General features: G+C 47.2%; 1 protein-coding gene across 1 annotated transcript in view; it reads right to left on the bottom strand.

The window, feature by feature from the left end:
- The window catches only part of Pc (chromodomain protein polycomb), a 132,444-nt gene that overhangs the window by 52,449 nt on the left and 64,991 nt on the right, over positions 1-15,004 (bottom strand). Inside the window, exon 4 of the mRNA XM_045743894.2 lies at positions 1,126-1,201. Coding sequence (XP_045599850.2) covers positions 1,126-1,201 — 76 coding nt within the window. The remainder of the gene's footprint in view (positions 1-1,125; positions 1,202-15,004) is intronic.

Raw genomic sequence — 15,004 nt, 5'->3', positions numbered from 1 at the left:
TAAAATCTGCATTTAGAAACTTGTGTAAGGAATTATTCAGAACTTTGTATACTACATGTGTGAGACCAATTCTGAAGTTTGCAGTTCCACGCTGGAGTCCCTACTTAGTTAAACACGAGACAAAGTTATAGAAGATTAAGATGTAAGCCACCAGACTAGTCCCAGAGCTGAGAGGTATGAGTTACAAGAAACGGCTACAGGAATTAAACCTCACGTCCATGCAAGACATGATCACCACCTACAAAATGCTCAGAAATTGACAAGAGTGGACAAAGACAAATTATTAAGCCTGGGCAGAACACTCACAAGGGGGACACAGGTGTAAACTTAGTACTCAAATGAGCCACAGACACATTAGTTTTTTTTACATAGTAGTTAATAAATGGACTGCACTGTGCAGTTACGCGGCGAGGTCACCATACACAGTTTCAAATGTAGATTATGCTAGAGCCTAATAGGCTAAGGAAGCTGTACACCGGTTGACTGATAGTTGAGAGGCGGGACCAAGGAGGCAGAGCTCATCCCCAGCAAGCACACAACCAGGCGAGTAAATTCAAGGCCGCCAACATTCAGTGTCAGGAAAATACAGGGCGGCTAAACATCCAGGCCCGCCCTTGCTCTACTACAACTCTTTAATGCAGGTCAATCACATGGAAGCTAGCAGTTTGCTCCGCTCAGCTAACCTCATGTTTATATTGTAATGTTGGGCTCCCGCAACACGTTCCAGGTTTACATTCACTCACACACACACACACACACACACACACACACACACACACACACACACACACACACACACACACACACACACACACACACTACTAGGGGCCTCGTAGCCTGGTGGATAGCGCGCAGGATTCGTAATTCTGTGGCGCGGGTTCGATTCCCGCACGAGGCAGAAACAAATGGGCAAAGTTTCTTTCACCCTGAATGCCCCTGTTACCTAGCAGTAAATAGGTACCTGGGAGTTAGTCAGCTGTCACGGGCTGCTTCCTGGGGTGTGTGTGTGTGTGGTGTGGGAAAAAAAAAAGTAGTTAGTAAACAGTTGATTGACAGTTGAGAGGCGGGCCGAAAGAGCAAAGCTCAACCCCCGTAAAAACACAACTAGTAAACACACACACTTACCCTACTCTGGTGGTGTGATTCTCTGGTCTTGGTCTTGGGCTTGGGACCACGTTTAGCTCCTCCGGACTCCCGTTGGCTGCAAATAAAACAAATGAAGCTCTATTAACGATCCTAATTTAGGTTTCAGTGCGCTCATACACACACCAACAAACACACACACACACACACACACACACACACACACACACACACAACCATGCATGCTGTGTCTCACGTGCATGTCAATCATAACAAATAAATCCTACATCAAGCTAACTAATAAATCCTACTTTTAAATTAAGTTCAAAATAATCAGCTTTCATAATCTTATATTACCAAAGCTATAATATATTTAAGGGAATCAAGTAACATGGAGAATCAAGGGATGTAATATACAAGAGTTAGTAAAAAGACTTGTAACTCATCACACCAACCAAACCAACAACATACGACCTATTATATATTAAATGAAATCACACTACAGAATAATATACCCTCGTTAATACACAATGAAAGAACTTTTTTATTAATACATCAGGTACATCTGCATTTGTGCAGCTGCCCTAGACTATATGAAGGGGGGGGGGGTACAGAGTGTGTCAAGAACTACCTGCCCTAGATTATATGAAGGGGAGTACAGGGTGTGTCAAGAACTACCTGCCCTAGATTACATGAAGGGGGGGTACAGAGTGTGTCAAGAACTACCTGCCCTAGATTATATGAAGGGGAGTACAGGGTGTGTCAAGAACTAGCTACGTAATGCTAAAAATCCTCATGACACAGGATGGTTAGTCATACAGAGGCATGTGATCAGTAGTCTACACTGACAGACTCTGGGTGCATTATGAGGATATCATCAACACAAGAGTGAATAAGGCAGCAGTGCTACTAAAAGTCCCCATCTCGCAGGATGGTTAGTCATACAGGGCCATATGTTCAGTAGCCTGCACTGGCAAATTTTGGGTGCACTGTGAGGATATCTTCAAGAACACGAGAGTGAATAAAGTAATTGCAAAGCTCCAGGTACCTCATGCCAACGGGTGTGAAAGGTCTAATAACTGGGCATTCGGTGATGTAGTGTGGGAGATCGTGCCACAGTTCCCGCTGCCAGAGTTTGCACCTGGAGTGCTCAGGATTGGGAGATCCGTCACCTGCAGCCACCTGCCACAGGTAACGGTAACCCAACCTGATCCTGGCCACCACTGTGTCGCACAGTCTGGTCCACGTTTTGTGCTGCTCATAAACATAGGTTTCAGATGTGAACAAATCATAGCTTTTTATACTGGTGCTTTCAGGTCGTTGGGAGTCAGTAATTTCTCTCCTATCAGACCTGAGTGTTTGGAACAATATAGTCTTGACAGCATTATTATTATTAACATCTTTATTGACAAAATTAATTACAATTTTGCCTAATCTGAGGATTTTGATAGGTCTTATTAAATTGAGGATAATGCTAGTATTCACTGTCACGCAGGACAGAGGGTCATACATAAGACAATAGGTCTAAACTGTAGGCTGAAGCACATATATATCATGGTTACAATCAATGTTTTAATGTATGGATATGTGAAAACAACTTTCTATTGTGCACTGCCACACAAGGGCAGGGATGGGTTCATAAGTGATGCAGCTTAGAAGTAATATAAATAAAAATTGTTCTTCATTCTTTAAAATGGACAAGCAAATTTTGGGTAAATTGTTAGGATGTCGTCCAGAACACCTGAGTCAATAAAATAGTTACACAGTTGGTGGTACAAGAGGCCAGGAGGTCTAAAGTCCTTTACGGTTTCACATTCATCAATATAGTGTTCTAGTGAACGCATTAAAGGTTTATCACAGAGTTTACAATCTGAGTATTCTGGTAGTGGCTCAGCCTCACTAACCTGCCAGATGTGTCTATAGCCAAGGCGAATTACAGCAATGACTACATCACATTGCCTGGTCCGGTTACTGTGCTGACCATACAAATACCTATTATTACAAAACTTGTCATAACTTTTAATACTGCAGCTTTCAGGTCTCTGGGCATTTCTTAGTTCTTCTAAATCTGAATTAATTTCTTTAATTTGTATGTTTCTAATAACTGCATTAGATAGTCCAAAGTCATAATCAGTGTTTTCTTTCCTGCAAGCCTCATTGGCTAATTGATCTACAAAGTCATGTTTTCCAACTCCAACATGGGATGGAATCCACACAAATTTTATACAAGAGTTATTATCATTGGCAAAAATTACATTCCATTTAATATTACAAGCTACTTCCGACATACATTGTGATGGGTTATTTAAGGACTGCAGAGCACTTTTAGAGTCACAGAAAATAACTCCACCACCATTGAGCTTAAGGTATTCAGTGGCTAGATAAATACCCAATAGCTCGGTCTGTGTCGTGCTTGCCCAGTTGTTCAATCTCTGTGTACTAGTCAGGATCATTTCATTCCCTTTATACACTGCACATGCACAACCTGTTCTACCAGTGCCTAACTGCACAGAGCCATCAGTAAAGGCATAGGATTCAGTCGGTTTGAGAATTTGAAGATGACTGTCAATAGCTTCTAATGTTATACATCTCAAAATGTCAGTGTTATACATTTGTTTTACACTGATGGGAGTATAATGCAGAGAGACCTCCACATCTTTCCAAGGGGGAATATAGTGAACAGTTTTATCAGGGTTAAGAGACACATTCAGTTTCTGAAGATACAGATGGAAATACCTAGATCTAATTCAACTTCATCTTTGTTACACGCTAATCTGGCTGCAATGTCTATCTCATTATGATGTGTGTGTTATATTTGTGTGTGATACCTGCTTGAATGATGGTCTCCATACAAAGGAGATTCGAAACCCTTTACTCTGTGCAGCGATTAGGTCATTTATAATTGGTAGTATGAGGTTCTTGTTGTCGATCTTCCAGAAGAAGTTTTCGATTGCTTGAAGAGCAGACTTTGATTCACAAAATATTATTCCTCCTCCAATGTTTTTTACTGTACAGGTAGCTAGTTGTAATGCCGCTAGTTCTGCTTGTGTGGAGGTCAGCCAGTTGTTTAACCTGACACTGATAGTCTTAGTGCAAATATTATTTCTATAAAACCTACATGCTGCTGCAGTCCGTCCAGTAGAGGATTGGACTGAGCCGTCGGTGTAGACACAGTGCTCGTGAGATCTTAAATTCTCGATGGAGGAGGCAATTGTTTCGAGTGTGACAGCTTTCAGAAGAGCAAGATTCTCATTATCTTTCTTGGTGACAGGTGTGTATGATAACTTGAATGGTGGGGTACAGATAAAGAGGAATATCAGAGACAGGTAGAGTGCACTTAAAATGAATGTTGAGTTTGATGAGAGTGTAGGCATTTTTGATTAGCCATTTATCATTAACGGAGTGAGTTGGTATGTCGGCACCAGTCAGTAGGGTGTTAACAGCACTAAATAATTTGTCTCTGAGCAATGCAGGAGATGTAGGGTCTGTCATGACTAAGGCAAAAGGTGGTGTTGACTTGCATGATTCTCTCTAGTATGGTTGGAAGCTTCAGTTCTTCAATGAAATCACGATAACGCCACGTAAGAAAAATCTTAGGAGCCAGCATCTAGGTTGGAGCAGGATTGTGGGATCGAACCAGCGGGGCTTGACGGGGGCTGAGTGCTTCTTGGCGTGTCTTGTGTGGTCACGACAATTACCAACACGACTCTTACATCTCGCCCCGCACTTGTTAAGACGCTCCTGCGGCTCCACGGCTGTTGTTTAAGGCCTTGTAACCCCACACCCGCCCCGACGGTTGGGCCGCACACAACAATTACCCGCGTGTAATACACGCTATGCCCTAGGCCCACCACGCTTCACAAACCATTTACAGACCCCCTTACGAAACCTGTACATCATTTTTAAACAAATCACGGCGGTTTTGTTGACATTTATTAAACAATATAACAACATTGCATGCTATTTATTTCTCAAATTGTCAAAGACGCTAATCAGACAACCATGGACATCTTCAAGACGAAACTAGATTGTTTCCTCCAAGGAGTGCCGGACCAACCAGGCTGTGGTGGGTATGTGGGCTGCTCCAAGCAACAGCCTGGTGGACCAAACTCTCACAAGTGGAGCCTGGCCTCGGGCCGGGCATGGGGAGTAGAAGAACTCCCAGAACCCCATCAACCCTCTATCCCTTTGTGAGTATTTATACCTCAATAAACTTGGTTGAGTGTCACTGCCATCCAGGCCGGCCATGCAGGCAGGCGGTGAGGTACTCCGACACACCAGGGGCCAGATTCACGAAAGTACTTAAGCAAGCACTTACGAACCTGTACATCTTTTCTCAATCTTTGGCGGCTTTGTTTACAATTATTAAACAGTTAATGAGCTCCGAAGCACCAGGAGGCTGTTTATAACAATAACAACAGTTGATTGGGAAGTTTTCATGCTTGTAAACTGTTTAATAAATGTAACCAAAGCCGTCAAAGATTGAGGAAAGATGTACACGTTCATAAGTATTTGCGTAAGTGCTTTCGTGAATCTGGCTCCTGGCCTTGTGTGTCCAGTGAGGGATTACTGCACTCTGCATGTCCTTGTGTATGCGCTTCACAAAGGCTTTTTTTTTCATTTCTGAAAGTCACCTATACCTCGAGTATATCCGGAGTATACTCGGGGTATACCTGAAGTATACCCGGAGTATATGTGAATTATACCCGGAGTATACGCGAAGTATAAGGATATACCTGCAGTATATCCTGAGTGTACCTGTAGTATACGTGGGGTATACCCGGAGTATACCTAAAGTATACCCGGAGTATACCTAAAGTATACCCGGAGTATACCTAAAGTATACCCGGAGTATACCTAAAGTATACCCGGAGTATACCTAAAGTATACCCGGAGTATACCTACAAGGTGTTCTGGGAGTTAGTTCTACTCCTCAATTCGCCACTTCGTAAAAAATACATCTGTTTTGCCTCTGGAGAAACGTACGAACCCAACCAACCCACCTAACCCATCAATACCGATGTACAGGAACACGTCAATATTACGGTTATCTTGAGGTTATCTTGAGATGATTTCGGGGCTTTAGTGTCCCCGCGGCCCGGTCCTCGACCAGGCCTCCACCCCCAGGAAGCAGCCCGTGACAGCTGACTAACACCCAGGTACCTATTTTACTGCTAGGTAACAGGGGCGTAGGGTGAAAGAAACTCTGCCCATTGTTTCTCGCCGGAGCCTGGGATCGAACCCAGGATCACAAGTCCAGTGTGCTGTCTGCTCGGCCGACCGGCTCCGGAACTGTAGCAAAGCTTTTGCTACAGTGCCACATAGCAAAAATATAGATTAAGAAGTGCCACAATATAGATTGATTAAAAAGACAAGAGGCTCACGGGATTGGATCTAAAGTTGGATTAGGGATCTAAAGTTGGATTAGGGATCTAGAGTTGGATTAGGGATCTAGAGTTGGATTAGGCCTGGTCGAGGACCGGGCCGCGGGGACACTAAAACCCCGAAATCATATTAAGAAGATCTCAAGATAGGGCATGATTATACCAAAGAAAACAAAGAGTTACTACAAAGTCGAGTTACGACGACAAAAACACTGTCGTCTCCATCTTCTGGTGTGTGGTTATGAAGCCTCAAAGATTATAAGCTGTTTAACAAATGTAAACAATGCCGTCATGATTTAAGGAAAGATGTACAGGCTTCGTAAATGCTTGATAAGTGCTGGTCCAGAACGTGAAACTGTCACGTTTATTAACCTTGCAACTGTTTAATCCCTCTACAGGTCCGGTGACGAGGGCGGATTGACAATCAACATCTTAATTGACAAAAGCGCTGTACCTCAAGGTACAGTCCTTGCACCACTGGTTTTTCTTATTCTCATGTTAGATATAGACCAAAAATAAGTAGCAGCCTTGTATTATACTTTGCAGATGACACAAAAATCAGCACACACGCGCGTGTGCGTGCGTTCGTGTGCGTGCATGTAGGCTGGACCACTAACACTCCAAGCCGCACGCCAGAGGGCCACCACACCACAACACAATACGTCTGTAACACGTGGTGTGTTGGCTCCGTGTGTGTGCTGTAGCCACTGTATCAACCGCTCTACCTCCGCGGGGACACTAAAGCCCCGAAATCATCTCAAGATAACCTCAAGATAACCACCATCACTACTCCCACACATCCTCACTCACGGACGGACGGACGGACGGACGGTGGGACGGTGGAAGGAAGGGAGGGAGGGAGGGAGGGAGGGAGGGAGGGAGGGAGGGGAGGGAGGGAGGGAGGGAGGGAGGGAGGGGAGGGAAGGGAAGGGAAGGGAAGGGAAGGGAAGGGAAGGGAAGGGAAGGGAAGGGAAGGGAAGGGAAGGGAGGGTAGGTAGGTAGTGGGTGGGTGAGAGACAAGCAGGTATGGAAGAGAATAAGGAACTAGGTAAGATGCTAGTCCACTGTAAGGAAACATACCAGAACTCTTGACCTTCGACTCGAGTCATCTGCCGGGGTAAAAAAAGACTCCACCTAAACTTCAATCGTTCTTCAAGAGGGAGAACGTATAGGCCGTGGAGCCAAGACGAAGGCAAGGTGATCATCATCAACAATCACAGGTGACAAGGTGGCTAAGTTTAGCCACTCAGAACGAAGTATCCATGTAGCACGGGCTATGGTGAGCCCGTAAAGGCTGCTCAATACACCAAGACGACACCTTCAACACCCCTCCTCCTCTTCCTGACCAAGTCTCAACACTCCTCCCGACGGTACCTCACCTTCTCTCCCTTCGACTTAAGACGCTAAGTGTGTTCCAAGATATACCCCAGCATCGAGGAGGGGGGGGGGGGGGGGACACTCGACTAATGAACGCTTCCCCTTCGGTAAATGTCCTCCCAGATTGCTATCCCGTAAGACGTCGCTTGTTAAATGTTGGCCGTCAACCAGTGCAGGGATAAAACCCCTTGGTAATTACACCTGTCTGTCGCGCAGGGGGGCCGTGTTCTCGCTAAAGACAAAAAACGAAAAATATCATCGATTTTGTCACTGGGCGCCTGAGAGGACAGTGACGGTCGGGTCGCCTGTTGGTGGGGAGCGGGGTGCAGGGAGTGCCATTCTCACCTGGCACTCTTTGCCACCTCTCCTGGCACCCCTTTGCCACCTCTCCTGGTTACCGTAAACACCGTAGCGCTCACCGTCGTCGCATCACTGCGAGCAATACCTCCACCATGCCACATTATACAATAAACTACACTTACCATGCAACAAAATACCATGAACACTCGCCATAATCATGCCACGTGATGCCCAAGATACGCACAACTACCATGCTTCACTGTACCATAAACAACCACATCTACCATGCCTCACAATACCATCTACGCAAAATACTGTACACCAACATACCTGGACCAGCAGCAGGAGGCAACCACCCACCGCCCTATACGCGTCCAACTATCCCCCCACACAATCACCATCATCTCACACAATCATCCCATCACCATGCCAGGCCAAACCCATCCTGTGAACGTTACTCTACCTATCCCGGGCCGCCTAGATCAATACGCACACGACCCTTCACACCGACTGTGAACTTTACTGCCATAATATGATCACTACTCGACACATTTTGCCTCTACCACCATAGTTTCACTTACTACTACTACTACTACTACTACTACTAGCCTAGCCTCGCCTGTCAAGCCTGGCCTCAGGCCTGGCTTGGGGAGTAGAAGAACTCCCAAAACCCCATCAAGCAGGTATCAAGCAGGTACTAGTCAGAGTCCTGCCTCTACACTAGTAACCAGGCAGCTGCCCACTGCTACCACAAAGAGGTGGAGGTATCTACACCATAGGGGGGTTAGGCAACTTACCTGGATCTTACCTGGACATGGTCTCGGGAGTTCTGCTCCCCGAGCCCAACCTGGGGCTAGGCTCGACTTGTGATAATTTGATCCAACAGGCTGTTGCTTACAGCTACACAACTACAACCTAGGTTAGGTCGGCGGCGCTTGCATGAATGTATCTAATTGTTTCTTGAAGTAGTCCACCTTTGTTCTAGCAATATTTCTAATGCTTGCTGGGAGAGTATTGAACAGCCGTGGCCCTCTAATGGTCAGTGTTCTCAGATTATGCCTATGGTATTATGCCTATGGCATTATGCCTATCCTTCTCTTTCAGCAATTTATCTTGCTCTGAAGGGAAGTGAGTACCGAGCAGTACTCAAGACGGAACAGCACCAGTGATTTAAATTGGCATTGTGGTGGAATCCCGGGATTTGAACACTCATAATCCATCTTTTTATTTTCCTTGCTGATGCTACATTTGCTCGGCTATGTTCCCCTACGGTCAGGTCGTCACACATCATAATTCTCAGATCTTTTACATGTTGCTTTCCTTCTATGAGTAGGTCTCATTGTGTCCTGTACCCTGTGTCCTGTACCCTGTGTCCTGTACCATTGTGTCTTGTACCCTGTGTCCTGTACCATTGTGTCTTGTACCCTGTGTCCTGTACCATTGTGTCCTGTACCATTGTGTCCTGTACCCTGTGTCCTGTACCATTGTGTCCTGTACCCTGTGTCCTGTACCCTGTGTCCTGTACCCTGTGTCCTGTACCCTGTGTCCTGTACCCTGTGTCCTGTACCCTGTGTCCTGTACCCTGTGTCCTGTACCCTGTGTCCTGTACCATTGTGTCCTGTACCATTGTGTCCTGTACCCTGTACCATTGTGTCCTGTACCCTGTGTCCTGTACCCTGTGTCCTGTACCCTGTGTCCTGTACCCTGTGTCCTGTACCCTGTGTCCTGTACCCTGTGTCCTGTACCATTGTGTCCTGTACCATTGTGTCCTGTACCATTGTGTCCTGTACCCTGTACCATTGTGTCCTGTACCCTGTGTCCTGTACCCTGTGTCCTGTACCCTGTGTCCTGTACCCTGTGTCCTGTACCCTGTGTCCTGTACCCTGTGTCCTGTACCCTGTGTCCTGTACCCTGTGTCCTGTACCCTGTGTCCTGTACCCTGTGTCCTGTACCCTGTGTCCTGTACCCTGTGTCCTGTACCCTGTATCCTGTGTTTCGTTTAAGTTCCTCTTTTCTGCCATTTGTTATAATTCTAGTTCTCCTGTGATTTTGTCATAGTGGTTGCGAAAGACAGGATCTTCCCGCTCGAAATCCATGTTAATCTGGACTGCGAAGTTTATTATTTTCCATATATCTGGAGATATGATTCCTAATCGCACTTTCAAAAACTTTTATTGTGTGTGATGTTAGAGTGACTGGTTTATAGTTTTTTGTGAAGGCTTTGCTACCTCTCTTGTGTAGTAGAGCTATATTTGCTGATCTAATAGGTACTGGTACACCAGTTACAGCCCCGCTCCTGTGCCAGGTAAGTCTACTACGGGCTCACCACAGCCCCGCTTCTGTGCCAGGTAAGTCCACTACGGGCTCACCATAGCCCCGCTCCTGTGCCAGGTAAGTCCACTACGGGCTCACCACAGCCCCGCTTCTGTGCCAGGTAAGTCCACTACGGGCTCACCATAGCCCCGCTCCTGTGCCAGGTAAGTCCACTACGGGCTCACCACAGCCCCGCTCCTGTGCCGGGTAAGTCCACTACGGGCTCACCACAGCCCCGCTCCTGTGCCGGGTAAGTCCACTACGGGCTCACCATAGCCCCGCTCCTGTGCCAGGTAAGTCCACTACGGGCTCACCACAGCCCCGCTCCTGTGCCAGGTAAGTCCACTACGGGCTCACCACAGCCCCGCTCCTGTGCCAGGTAAGTCCACTACGGGCTCACCACAGCCCCGCTCCTGTGCCAGGTAAGTCCACTACGGGCTCACCACAGCCCCGCTCCTGTGCCAGGTAAGTCCACTACGGGCTCACCACAGCCCCGCTCCTGTGCCAGGTAAGTCCACTACGGGCTCACCACAGCCCCGCTCCTGTGCCAGGTAAGTCCACTACGGGCTCACCATAGCCCGTGCTACTTGCAGCTTTTATTCCAAGTAGCTAAATCCAACAACAACAACTACTACTGGTATCCCCCCTGTATCCAAGCTCTTTTTCCATACGAGACACGAATTGGAGAGAAAAATATACAAGAGGAACATATAAGCAGGCAAACATAAAAATATAAAAAAAAAACTGAATAATGTACCCTGTACGGGCGGTCAAGACATGAGCCACACACAAGGCAGTAGAAGCCACCTCCACCCCCACAACTTTTAACCCCAGATTCAGCAAAGAAATCGAAGTTAAATTCTAACGCAACAGGCAGGGCAGTAGGCGGGACATGCAGAGCTAGAGCTCACGTCACACCAATGAACTCAATGTAACCCACTCCACAAAAGCTCTCCATGTGACCAATAAGGACACGGACCGCTGCACACAACACTATACTACTCGCACAAAAGAGGACAGCTCAACACTTGTGTATTGAGAGCAACAAAAGGCAGGCGACTGATTCAACGTAATGTTTGTCCCTTTAATCTTTGTAAACATAACTCACGGGGCTTCATTCAATATTTGTCCCCAAGCCGTGCTCAAGTTTCGTAATCTCTTGTCATTCAGTACTTGTGTGCAGGCTGTCAGTCTGCGTGTGGGCACGCCGCCAGCGTGGGCGTGCATGCACGCCGCCAGCGCGGGCGTGTGGACATATCTGGAGTGCGTCAACGCATACAGATACGCGCGAACTCTTGCACAAATACGTGTCTAGACACACAAACCCTTGTCTGAATACACGTGGGCCCCACGTGCGTAAAGATACGCACGTATGCATCACGGCGACAGGGCGTGCGTACTGGAAAGCGTAGTGCCACGTGCAGCAGGCGTGTCCGTGTCAGGCACTTCCTGCCTGCAGGCGTCAGTGCCCAGCCGACCGTGGCCCAGCAGCACAGACAGGTGCCCCCTGCAGGTGTGCTGGGGGCCCTGATACAAGCCTGTGTTTACATCTGCATGCTTGCCACCACAGCCCGCATGTTCACCTTCAATATCACTGCCAGCGTAACGCCTAAACACTAAAAACGTAATAGGAGGAGGAGGAAGAGAGGAGGACGAGGAAGGAGGAAGAGAGGAGGAGGAGGAGGAGGAGGAGGAGGAGCATATATATATAGATACAACTCAACCACCCAATTATTATGCAAATCTCAACTTTGGCACAATTTGATAATGCAGAGACGGCTCCCAGCCACCTTCCCACCACCATGAAAACCCTAACTTAATAACAACGCCATAAACCCATTCTCCAAGTAATGGGCTCCGCTGGCCGCTTCATGTCCCCGCAAACTACCCCCGGTAATCAGCACGCTACTAATTACAACCCTTCACACACTTGTTAAGTGACGAAACATCACCAAAAAAGGATACCGGCAGATTATCCTCTTCAAGAACTGCAGTCGGCGATTCGATATTCAATTCCCCCGAAGCGCCCCCAAAGGTGGTAAGTAGTCTCCTATCCTGTTCCCCAGAGTACCAGAGTACCTACCCTTATGCTCTGACGTGCCCCAGAGTACCAGAGTACTTACCCCCATACCCTGGCGTGCCCCAGAGTACCAGAGTACCTACCCCCATGCCCTGGCGTGCCCCAGAGTACCAGAGTACCTACCCCCATGCCCTAGCGTGCCCAAGAGTACCAACCCCTATGCCCTGGCGTGCCCAAGAGTACCAACCCTCCACCCCCCACCCCCCCAACCTGCCCCTAGTAAGAGCCAGCAGGTTCGTCATTAAGCATCGTTTGGAGGCAGCTCATGGTCTTATCCTCTACTTAATCGCTGATTGAGGAGACGTTAACTACCACTAATGGTTTACCACTAGATATTATTAGGGTAACTAGCCGGGCGGGGCGAGCGGCTCACCCTCACTAATTGTCTAGCACGCCTCGTCCACGCGCGGCAAACTAGCATGCTCACGCCTGCAGAAGGCATCGCCCAGGTTTACATATATTAAAAACACCTGTAACAATGAGTATACCTTAACGAGGTGATTGTAAACCTAAGGTAAACCACGTGGCAAGTTGGTTACCAACCATACACGCCGCTGGCCCCAGTATACCCGTCACAGCCACTCACATTATATAACTTGTGCAGACGAGGAGTCACAATAACGTGGCTAAAGTATGTTGACCAGACCACACACTAGAAGGTGAAGGGACGACGACGACGTTTCGGTCCGTCCTGGACCACTCTCAAGTCGATTGCTGTTTATCCATTTTCACAATTGACTTGAGCATGGTCCAGGACGGACCGAAACGTCGTCATCGTCGTCCCTTCACCTTCTAGCGTGTGGTCTGGTCAACAACATTCTCTATACATTTGCCACTCTATGCACAACAAATTACCCGTTTCCTCTATACATAAACGTACGGAGTAACCCACGTAACCTAGCGAGGCTGAGGAGTAGAAAACGTGAATATTACACGCCTTCAATCTGATATAAATCAGGTCTTTCAATATGCCACTGAAAATACAATGATGTTTAATGAAGATCAGGTCCAGCTGCTGCTCTACGGGAAACAAAAATATCAAAACGGAAACTACATATAAATCCCACTATAGGACGAACAAGCTAATTTAAAAGATCTGGGAGTAAGCATGTCGGAAGACACTTTAAAGCACAATAAAGTGGCTGTCGAAGTGCAAGAAAAATGACAGGTTGGATAACAAGATCCTTTCAAACAAGAGATACTCAGTGACGATAGTCTTCAAGACACTTGGGTTCTTCAGGGTGGAATATTGTTGCACAATAACAGCCCCATTCAGAGCTGGAGAAATTGCTGACCTGTAGAGCGTGCAAAGTTCCTTTACTGCTAGAACTCACTAAATACAATATCTAACTTATTGAGATCCATTAAAATACTTAAATCTGCATTCTCTAGAGCGCAAGCAGGAGAGATACATATTTTTTTTTTTTTTTGAGATATATATAAGAGTTGTTACATTCTTGTACAGCCACTAGTACGCGTAGCGTTTCGGGCAAGTCCTTAATCCTATGGTCCCTGGAATACGATCCCCTGCCGCGAAGACGAAGAATCGTTTTTTCATCCAAGTACACATTTTACTGTTGCGTTAAACAGAGGCTACAGTTAAGGAATTGCGCCCAGTAAATCCTCCCCGGCCAGGATACGAACCCATGACATAGCGCTCGCGGAACGCCAGGCGAGTGTCTTACCACTACACCACGGAGACTGCACAGCATATAGTAATACTTTACATATAGAAAATATTAGAAGGACTGGTTCGAAACCTGCGCACGGAAATCACATCACGTGAGACAAGGAGGCATGGCAGGAAGTGCAAAATAGTTCACTTGAAACACAGTGGTGCAATAGGTATGATGAGAGAGAACACTATCGTCAAAGGCCCAAGACTGGTTGATGGGGTTCTGGGAGTTCTTCTACTCTCCAAGCCCGGCCCGAGGCCAGGCTCGACTTGTGAGAGTTTGGTCCACCAGGCTGTTGTTGGAGCGGCCCGCAGGCCCACATACCCACCACAGCCCGGTTGGTCCGGCACTCCTTGAAGGAAACAATCTAGTTTCCTCTTGAAGATGTCCACGGTTGTTCCTGTAATATTTCTGATGCTCGCTGGTTTCTGACTCCCTGGTTCGATCCCGGGTGCAGGTGAGAAACAATGGGCAGAGTTTCTTTCATCCTGATGCCTCCCTGTTACCTAGCAGTAAATAGGTACCAGGGAGTTAGTCATCTGTCACGGGCTGCTGCTTGGGGGTTGAGGCCTGGTCGAGGACCGGGCCGCGGGGACACTAAGCCCCGAAATCATCTCAAGAAGAAGCCCTGTCCTTATCAACGAATTACATCATTAGAACTGTCAGCATTTCGGGGAAGGGAAGGGAAGTATCAGGGGGGAAAGCGCCAAGTCATTACGACTATATAGCACTTGGCAGGGGTCAGGATAAGGATTTGGGATGGGAAGGGGAGGAAGGAATGGTGCCCAACC

This window comes from Procambarus clarkii, chromosome 15 (genome assembly GCF_040958095.1).
Source record: "Procambarus clarkii isolate CNS0578487 chromosome 15, FALCON_Pclarkii_2.0, whole genome shotgun sequence".
Taxonomy (NCBI): Eukaryota; Metazoa; Arthropoda; class Malacostraca; order Decapoda; family Cambaridae; genus Procambarus; species Procambarus clarkii.
Note: the sequence above shows the minus strand (reverse complement) of the source record. Positions and strands in the feature narration are given on the sequence as shown.